Source organism: Scyliorhinus canicula, chromosome 1, assembly GCF_902713615.1.
Source record: "Scyliorhinus canicula chromosome 1, sScyCan1.1, whole genome shotgun sequence".
Lineage (NCBI taxonomy): Eukaryota > Metazoa > Chordata > Chondrichthyes > Carcharhiniformes > Scyliorhinidae > Scyliorhinus > Scyliorhinus canicula.
The window spans coordinates 183,188,227-183,198,922 of NC_052146.1; the positions used below are offsets into that span (position 1 = coordinate 183,188,227).

At 49.7% G+C, this 10,696-nt stretch overlaps 1 protein-coding gene across 1 annotated transcript in view; it reads right to left on the reverse strand.

The window, feature by feature from the left end:
- Window positions 1-10,696, reverse strand: part of LOC119969954 (solute carrier family 22 member 2-like) — a 42,947-nt gene that overhangs the window by 1,269 nt on the left and 30,982 nt on the right. Inside the window, exon 9 of the mRNA XM_038803924.1 lies at window positions 2,174-2,273. Within this exon, the coding sequence (XP_038659852.1) occupies window positions 2,174-2,273 (100 nt within the window). The remainder of the gene's footprint in view (window positions 1-2,173; window positions 2,274-10,696) is intronic.

Sequence of the window (10,696 nt, forward strand, 5' to 3'; positions counted from 1 at the left end):
CCCGTCCATACTTAAGACACGAGGACCAGCTGAGAGGTACCCAGAAATAGTGGGAGTGGCAATTGCAGAAGCACTGGTCATCGGAGATGGTCCCAGAGGATTGAAGAATTACAAACTTTACACCCCTGTTCAAAAAAGGGTGTAAAAATAAGCCCAGCAACCACAGTTTAACTTCGGTGGTGGGGAAACCTCCAGTAACAATCATTTAGGACAAAATCAATGGTCACGTGGTCAATATGGGTTAACTAAGGAAAGCCAGCATGGATTTCTGAAGTGAAAGTCATGTTCAACTAACTTGCTGGAGTTTTTTTGAAACGGTAACAGAGAGGGTCGATGAGGGAAATGCTATTGATGTGGTGTATATTGACTTCCAAAGGCATTTGATACAGTGCCACATAACAGACTTATGAGAAAAGTTACAGCTCATGGAAAAAAAGGGACTGTGGGAACATGAATTCTAAATTGGATGAGTGACAGGGAGCAGTGAGTAATGGTTAATGGACATTTTTCGGGCTGGAGGAAGTTTACAGTGGAGTTCCCCAGGGGTCAGTGTTCAGACCCCTGCTTTTCCCGGTAAGTATTAATGATCTAGATCCTGGTGTAGAGGGCACAATTTCAACGTTTGTGAATGATGCGAAATTTGGAAGGGCTGTGCGCTCTGTGGATAATGTAGAACTTCAAAAGGATATGGATTTGGATTTGTTTATTGTCACGTTTACCGAGGTACGGTGAAAAGTATTTTTCTGCGAGCAACTCAGATCATTTAGTACATGAAAAGAAAAGGAATAATAGGGCAACACAAGTCACTCAATGTAAATACACAGACACCGGCATTGGGTGAAGCATACAGGGGTGTAGTGTTAATCAGGTCAGTCCATAAGAGGGTTGTTTAGGAGTCTGGTACCAGCAGGGAGGAAGCTGTTTTTGAGTCTGTTCGTGTGTGTTCTCAGACTTTTGTATATCCTGCCCGATGGAAGAAGTTGGAAGAGTGAGTAAGCCGGGTGGGAGGGATCTTTGATTATTGACACTTTCGCAAGGAAGTGGGAGGTGTAGATAGAGTCATGTTGCTGGAGTGGGCAGATAGTTGGCAGATGAAGTTCAATGCGTAGAAATATGAAATGATTCATTTTGGTGGGAAGAACACGGAGAAGCAGTATAAAATAAAATATACAACTCTAGAATGGGTGCAGGAGCAAAGGCACCTGGGTGTATATGTACATATCATTGAAGGTGGCAGGACAGGTTGAGAGAGCAGTTAATAAAGCAGATAATATCCTGGGCTTTATTAATGGAAGTGTGGTGGAGGCAGATTCAATCAAGGCATTCAAGAGGGCATCCGCTGATCATTTGAATAGAAACAATGTACAGGGGCACGGGGGAAAGGCAGAGGAATGGCACAAAGTCATGATGCTCATTTGGAGAGATGGTGCAGACACAGTGAGCCAAATGGCCTCCTCTGCACTGCAACATTTCTGTGATTCTGTGACCAGTGGCATAGAGGGACTTGTACAAGGCCTCAGCTGGAATATTGCGTCCAGTTCTGGGTGCTGTGTTTTAGAAAGGATATAAAGGCTTTGGGTAAAGTGCTGGAAAGATTCATGGGTATGAGTCCAGGGATGAGGAACTTCAGTGATGAGGATAGATTGGAGAGGTTAGAACTGTTTTTCTTGGAGAAGAAAAGAAGGCTGAGAGGAGATTTGATCGATGTATTCAAAATCATGAGAGGTCTGAACAAAGTAGATGGGGAGAAACTGTTCCCACACATGATAGGATTGAAAACGAAAGGGCACAGGTTTACAACAATAGGAAAAAGAAGCAGAAGTGATATGAGAAAAAACTTTTCCATGCATCAATTGGTTCTGGTCTGGAATGCACTGGCTGAGAGTGTGGTGGAGGCAGGTTAAACTGAAGCACTCAAAAGCGAATTACACTGTTATCAGGAAAGGAAGAATGTCTAGTGCTATGGGGAGAAGGTCAGAGAATGGCACCAGGTGAGTTGTCCATTTGGAGAGCCGGTGTAAGCACAATGGGCCGGACGGTCTCCTTTTGCATTGTAACGATTCTGTGATCTTGTTAAACCTGCAGTGAATATTTTACTCAGTATGAGTTGCAGCAAAGGCTATCCCGTTCCAAGCTTCAGGCAAGCTTCACATACTCTTCACACTTTACATACCGTCCAATGTTTTCTGCATCTTCAATGGTCTCTGGTAAGGCCATTCCCATGGTTTCAGGTAAAAATAAGACGAGTGCACCAGCAATCAAAGCAATCACCCCTGTAAATGAATGGGATCAATATATTTGAATACTGATTGTGGTCTTTTACTTTACTCTTGCAAAAAGCAGGTTGATATTTTAAAATACATCATAGAAACACTGACTGCAAAATGTGCCTCCTTAGCGCCCAGTTCTTCAATGCTAAGAGTTTTGAGTCAATATTAGTATCCATAAAACACATACACACCACAGTTCTGGTGCCAACCATGCTGGATGCCATTTTGATGAGGGTATTAGAATGCATTTAGGAGCACACTGAAAATATGCAGAATGGGTAGATTGTAGTGTCAGTCAGCACGAATACTGATTTGGTGCTAGCGCTGTCATTTTGGAGTTCAATGCTCCAGCTGATGCTGTTTCTTGAACACACAACTAAACATGTGTCGAGCAGCAGGAAGGAGTCCCTCAACACTTCTACTACTTACCGATAAGAAGCTGTTTAATTTCTATCAGCCCTTTCTGTAGAAGCTTCCGGTAGCTTCTGTTTGCTAAAATCTACAGGAGCTGATGTGGCACCATGGCAGGGCCAGGGACAATATACGGAGATGCTACAGAACAGGAGAAGCTACTGGAAGATGGAGGAGGAAGGAGTGAAGGATCCTTTGTATGAGGTCATATCCACTCAGGGTGCACAGCAAGGAACAGTGTGTCACATGTCTACACTTATGAAAGGACATCCTCACTCAAATCAAGTCACTTGTTGCAACCACAACTTCAACCTCAGAGAAGGGCAAGACACCATTGCCGGTGGCCATGATGATAAACATGGCCATGTGCATTTCTATGTCGGGCTAGAATAGGTGATATTTGTAACATCTCACACTTTACTGTCCATTGTATATAAGGAAGGTCACTGGGACTGTATTCCAGGAATGCTGCGTATATTTAATTCTCTCTACGGCCAGAGAGACATAGTTAAACGTTCACAGAATCTCTACAGTGCAGAAGAGGGCCCTTCGGCTCATCGAGTCTGCACCGACCCTCCAAAAGAGAACCCTACCCATGTCCACTCCACCGTTCACCCCGCTCTATCCCCATCCCTTAACCTACATATCCCTGGGCACCAAGAGACATTTTGGCATGGCCAGTCCACTTAACCCGCATATCTTTGGACTGTGGGGGAACCTGGAGCACCCGGAGGTAACTCACCCAAGGCCAGTGCTGTGAGGCAGCAGTGCTAACCACTGTGCCACCGTGCTGCCCACAGGAGAGATGCGCTTACGACTTCACAAGTTTTTCCATTGTATTGGGTGCCATTGACTGCATCTACATCACTTTGTGAGCCTTCATATAAAATCGAGGATGTAGTGTAACTATGAAAAGATTCCACTCCCTCAATGCCCAGCTGGTGTGTGTGTGTGTGTGTGGTCATGCGCAGAGAATTATGTAGGTACATGCCCAGTATCCCAGTAGCAATCGGGGTGGCTTCGTTCTGCGGCAGTTCACTGTGCCATCTGCATTTGATTCACCCCAACTAAGCAATGGGTGTCTGTTGGGTAACAAGATCTATCTTCTGATGACACAACACATGACTTCAGTGGGCAATCCATGCGCACATGGGAAGCCGCCTACATACAATGAAAGACATACTGCCACAAGGAAGGTGAGAGAGCAGAAAAATGCTGAAACAATGCATTTACTGCCTGGACCATTCTGGAGGAGCCTTGCATTACAGAGTAGGTGTCAAGACTCGTGCCACATGCAACACAGTGTTACTATCATGAGAGTCAGTCCTTGGCACCAGACTTTCCCCCGCCAACCACGGAGCCTGAGGAGGAGGACGAGGAAGGAGGAGGGGCCAACACAGCTCAATGCCCCCAATAAACCCAACCCCAAGTCCTCATTCACCAACAGTTTCCCACTTTACCTTCTCTCTGTCACTCAGCATCATGGTGACTGGCAATTCTCCGGCCCGGATTGGCTGAGCGGCCTGACGAACCCGACCGGTTCACGCCGGCGTCAACCACACCTGGTCGCTGCCGGCGTGAAAATCGTGCGACCGGTAAGTGTGGGGCCTGTGGGGGGCGGAGGGAGGATCGAGCACCACGATCGGGACCGTTAGATACCACTGGCATGAACGGCCTGAAAATCCTCTCCTATATAAATGCAATCCATCTTCCCTTCCTCCCTTCCCTCTTTTCTAATCTCCAGTGGTTGAAGTTCAGTGGGAGATGGTAGTTGGCCTTACACATAGGAAAGTAAGTTTCAAGTGAGGGGGAGAGCCTGCAAAGGGATATAAACAGGTTAAGTGAGTGAGCAAACATTTGTCAAATAGACTATAATGTGGAACAATGTGAACTTGCCCACTTGGGCAGAAAGAATATAAAAGCAATATGCTTCTTAAATGAAGAGAGATTGCAGAACTGTGAGGTACAGAGGGATCTGGGTATCCTGGTACATGAATCACTAAAGGTTAATATGCAGGTAAAGCAAGTGATTAGGTAGGGAAATGGAATATTAATGCTTCTAGTAGAGGGAATAGAATATAAAAGTAGGGAAATGTTTCTGCAGCTATACAGAGCATTAGTGAGACCGCATCTGGAGTACTATGTACACTTTTGTTCTCCTTGGCCAGGATTATCCGAAATCCCGGCTAAGCGTTGACACCGGCGTAAACACCGGAGTGTTTGGCTCAGTAATTCAGTGGCTCAGAGGGGGCCAGCATGCCGCCGGAGTGCTCCACGCAGCTTCAGCGTCGATACGCTGCCCTGCACTGCCAGCACGGGTCCGCGAATACGCGTGGTGGCCGTTTCCGTGCCAGCGCCATGCAACATCGCGGGCCCGCGGCAAGAAGGAACCCCACCTCCAGATTGCGCGTGCCCACCAATCGTTAGCCCCCGATCGTGGGCCTGGCCGTCATGGAGGCCCCCCCATGCCCCCCCAGCAGGACGGCCACCCATGCCCCGATATGACGTCTGCCACCGTCATCAAGGCCCTCAACACAATCTTCACTCTGTTCGGATTCCCCGCCTACATCCACAGTGACAGGGGATCCTCATTCATGAGCGATGAGCTGCGCCAGTTCCTGCTCAGCAGGGGTATCGCCTCCAGCAGGACGACCAGCTACAACCCCCGGGGTAACGGGCAGGTAGAGAGGGAGAACGGGATGGTATGGAGGGCCGTCCAGCTGGCCCTACGGTCCAGGAACCTCCCAGCCTCTCGCTGGCAGCAGGTCCTCCCTGATGCACTACACTCCATTCGGTCACTGCTGTGCACCACCACAAATAACACACCCCATGAACGTCATTTTGCCTTCCCCAGGAAGTCCCCATCCGTGGTGTCGCGCCCGACTTGGCTCACAGCTCCAGGACCGGTCCTGCTCCGTAGACATGTCGGACTGCACGATGTGGACCCGTTGGTGGACAGGGTGCACTTGCTCCATGCCAACCCCCAGTACGCCTATGTGGCATACCCCAACGGCCACCAAGATACTGTCTCCTCAGGGGCCTGGCACCAGCAGGTTCCACCCATACACACTTCCCTGGCCAGGCGCCATCCTCCCCTCCCTTGGCGCTTCCAACATTAACCCCACCAGGACCATCCCTCCTTCCCCTGCCCACGCCAGAGGATGAAGAGGGTTTTGACACACTCCCGGAGTCATCCAACATCAGGCCAGCATCGACATCGCCGCCACCGTTATGTCGCTCCCAGCGGAATGTCAAGGCACCAGACCGGTTGAGCCTCTAACTGGCACCAGACTTTCAAAAGACATTTTTTTTCCCTCTTTTTTTCTAATAAAACACTGTACATAATTTTCACTACTGTATATAGTTCTCCACCACCCCTGCCGGACTCATTTTTAACAGGGGGGTGAATGTGGTAAACCACTGTTACACCTGTATTAGGTGACGTAAGGTAGGACCTGTATTACAGGATCGCCGGTAGCCCCTGCCTGCTGGCTCCACCCAGTAGGCGGAGTATAAATATGCGTGTCCTCTATTCAGCAGCCATTTCGCCGGCTGCTGTAGGAGCCCACACATCTTACTGCAATAAAGCCACAATTGTACCCAATCGGAGTCTTTGTACAATCGATCGTGCATCACTCCCGCTGGGTGTACCGTATGTGAACCACGCCGACAGAACTCAGCGGGAAATCGGCCAGTCAACTGCGGAGAATTGCCACGGGGGGCCTTTTTTGTCGGCACCTGACCAGCACCTCATTGACCGCGCGCGCTGCGCGACTGCCGTCAATTCTCCGGTCGGCGGAGAATCGCGTCCCGGTGTCGGAGCGGCGTGGCATGAATTTTCTGCGTCAACAGCAATTCTCCGACCCGGCGAGGGCTCGGAGAATCCCGGCCCTTATTTCTAATAGGGTATAATTACATTCGAAGCAGTTCAGAGAAGGTTCACCCACTCATTTCTGGGATGAAGGCTTTATCTTATGAAGGCAGCTTGAACAGGTCAGGCCTACACCCATTGGAGTTTAGAAGAATGAGAGGTGATCTTATTGAAAAATATGTGGTCCTGAGGGGACTTGATCGAGTTGGGGGGCCGGGGGGTTCCTCCTGTGAGGGAGATGAGAACTAGGGGACACAGTTTAAGAATAGAGGTCTCCCTTTTAGGACAGAGCGAAGGAGATTTTATTTTTTTCTAAGTGGGTTGTTAGTTTGTTGAATTCTCTTCCTCAGAGGCTGGGCCACTAAATTTATTCAAGGCTGTTATACAGATACTTGATAGACAAGGGAGTCAAGGGCTATGGGGGAACAGAGAGGATGGTGGAGTTGAGGCCAGAACCAGACCAGCCATTGTCTCATCGAATGGCAGCGCAGGCTTGAAGGGCTGCAATGACCTACTCCTACTCCGAGGTCCCATGTTCGAATGTTCATGGTCAATGAGATACAACCTGTGGTACCATTAAATGCAGTGTACACGATTCAGTGGGAGCAAAATTCGATTGTCCTTAAAATGGATATGGGTTGACACCTCAGTAATCCTAGTAATCAGTTGGAGAGAGGACTACTGGACTGCTGTGGTATGCTGCAAGCCCCTTTGAGCTCTGGTACCTGCAGCTCTGATGGCCCCAGTCTGAGCTTGCACATTCTGAACTTGCAGTGCTGCACTCAGACATTGGTGTCCGCCTGTGCTTTAATGAAAGCTGAGACACTGACCTTCACGTTCTAAGCAAAACCTTGTACCCGGTTGGTGCCAAACTCCACTGTGCTCCTCGGATTGCACGCTGACCTACTGACAGGCCTGCCATTGAAAAAAGCATTTCATTGTGCACACTCATCAGACCTTCCATTGCATCCCACTCCATCAACATCCTCATCTGAGTCCACTGCAGCAGAGTTGATGTGCACCTCCTCTTCTGGCTAGCTGTTACCTTCCCTCTGATATGGTTGAAGGGGTGGGCATAGAACATAGAACATAGAACAGTACAGCACAGAACAGGCCCTTTGGCCCTCGATGTTGTGCCGAGCAATGATCACCCTACTCAAACCTACGTATCCACCCTATACCCGTAACCCAACAACCCCCCCCTTAACCTTACTTTTATTAGGACACTACGGGCAATTTAGCATGGCCAATCCACCTAACCCGCACATCTTTGGACTGTGGGAGGAAAACGGAGCACCCGGAGGAAACCCACGCACACACGGGGAGCATCTGCAGATCCTGCCTCGGTGCTGGTATCTAAATTAGGTGCTGTGCTAGTTTGAAGCTGAGAGCATAGAATCGAATGATGGTGTCACTTCATCATCACTGTCTCCTTGCTCTTCCATCACTGCCTGACTAGGTTGCAGTCTTTGGGTGTCTGGAAGGCACAAGGATAGGGGCGTGATGAGGGGAGTGGGGAAAGAAAGAGGTGCACGCCTCCGCCATCTGAAACTTACAAATCAGAATAGATGATGGTATAAGGAGGCAGTGGGATGCAAGAAGGAGGATTAGGTGTGAGGATAATGAGGGTCTACGGTTCCAGCTCCATTAGTAATGAACCCTGCGATGACAGTGAGCACAGTCTCTGCCATGGGAGTAAGGGTGTGAAGCTGTGACTATCTCCTGACCTGATTATCTGCCATCTTATCCTGCAAAAGAGAACAAATGCGTTAGTGAGGATGGTGAAATCAGTTTGAATGATATGGCTGTCATGGTTAAATAGTGGGTGCAAGCTGTGACCTGTGGGTGTGAGGCAGCAGCAGCTTCAAGTGTGTCAGGGTCAGGTGAATATTAGGTAGGGGGTCAGATCGATTGAGATTGCTGGTAAGTATGGTGCATTGAGCAGTGCCTGAGAGGCTAATGGTGGTAGGTGTTTGGCTGTGACATTTGAAGATAAATCACTGATCTTGGTCACCAAGTGATGTGATTGGACTTTCTATGCACCTGTATCCAGCTTCTTGGGTTTTGACTCCCAACATTGACCACCATGGTTATCTGGTTCCAATGTCTTTGCTCATTTGGTCTGGAGGACTTGCTGGCCTGTGGTGAATAGATCACACTTCCCATTCCTCTCCACCTCCTCCGCTCGGGCCTCAGAAATCTGCAGCCTTCCCTCTCCCCTGTTGTACCATAATTTACCCTTCTTCCTGCTCAAACACTCTTCCGCAACCAGCTCCAGAACCTGTTCCAGCCTGTTTCCTTTGAAGAGATGTACTCTGACTCTGAATGGTGCTGTGGCCTCCCAAAACCTGGGGCTCTCTGTGATTTGCAGCCACTCATTGGGGTGGTGTTTTGTGCTGGGTGGCAATGCCACAATCATGCAGACAGCACAAGGTTAGCATGTTGCCTGCAACAGATGCAGGACAATTTCGCGAACCCATACCCATTTTAAGGACAATTGAATTTTACCCCCATTGAATTGTGTACGCTGCATTTAATGGTACAACTGGTGAAGCTAACAGCTTATTTAGATCATGTTCAGGAACATCTGTTGAATTAGGCCTCTCTGCAAACTCCTTTGAAGTTGCTAGACATGTGGCTGCTGCATTGCTTTTATTTGGCTTCATAGCGAGCACTGTGTGACAAAGTCCAAATTCTCCTTAAGAGTTGTGGTTGTTGGTGTTCTGTGTTATGGCTATGGTAATGATGTACGCAGAACATATAGTTGTTTAACTAGAAAGATGATACATTAACAAACACGTTGAAAAATAACTAACAAACTATAATACAGACGATGGCTACTAAATGAATTCAGTGAATTCTCCTGGAGCCACTCTAAGTGCAACTATCCTCTTGTACATCTTACTACCAACTGGGTGGGTGTGTCGAGCCACATGATAGATCTCCATCACTACCAGTTGGCCGCATCGCTAACTATATATAGAACTGTGCGTAGGCATATCACCACAGTGGTTGCAAACCTTCAGTCGCCTGAATAACATGGGTAAGGTGGGAGACTGGGCTACTGTATTCTGGAGTTTGAGGCATAGTAAGTGACAGGCCTGCAGCCCATTCTGGAGAAACGTTGGTAGGTAACACCACAATGCTGTGTAACACCGCTGCATCCATCAGTGAGCAGCACAATATAAAAACTGTGTGTATTGGTTTAAGTATCAGACCACAGGGCAGGAGGGATTACAATACTCGGCTACATCATTCTTCAGAGTTACAGCAGAGCACAGTAGCTAATCAGGAAATGCCCTTTGGCAGCAGCAGGATGGGAGCAGCATATAAGTGGCGCAATTCTCCGAGGCCGTGCCGGTTGGGAGAATATCGGATGGCGCCTGTTTTTCACGCGACGCCGGTCCGACGCGCTCCCGTGATTCTCCCAAACGGCGAAATTGGTCCCGTCGTGTTCCGCGCAGCAAAATCCGGAGAATCGCCCGAGGCACCCAAAATGGCGATTCTCCGGCACCCCCGCTATTCTCCAGCCCGGATGGGCCGAAGTCCCGACAGCGTAACCCCAGGTCACGCCGTCGCCGTCCACACCTGCTTTTTAAAGTCGTCAGCCAGTCGTGCCGGCTGGCGCTGAGCAGTGAGGAGGTGAGCGGACCGTCCCGGAGTCTCCGCAGACTGGGGAAGGCATTCCCGAGAACGCAGGGCCGGGGGGGGGGGGGGGGGGGGGGGGGGGGGAGAGAGAGAGAGAGAGAGAGAGAGAGGGAGTGAGTAGTGGGAGGGGGGAGAGGCAGTGAGTAGTGGGGGGGGGGGAGAGGGAGTAGTGGGGGGGGGGGAGTAGTGGGAGGGGAGAGGGAGTAGTGGGAGGGGGGAGAGGGAGTAGTGGGAGGGGGGAGAGGGAGTAGTGGGAGGGGAGTGGGAGTAGTGGGAGGGGGAGAGGGAGTAGTGGGAGGGGGAGAGGGAGTAGTGGGAGGGGGGAGAGGGAATAGTGGGAGGGGGAGAGGGAGTAGTGGGAGGGGAGGGGGAGTAGTCGGGGGGGCAGTAGGAGTGGTGGAGTGGGGGGAGGGAGTAGTGGGAGGGGGGAGAGGGAGTAGCAGGGGGAGAGGGAGTAGTGGGAGGGGGAGAGGGAGTAGCAGGGGGAGAGGGAGTA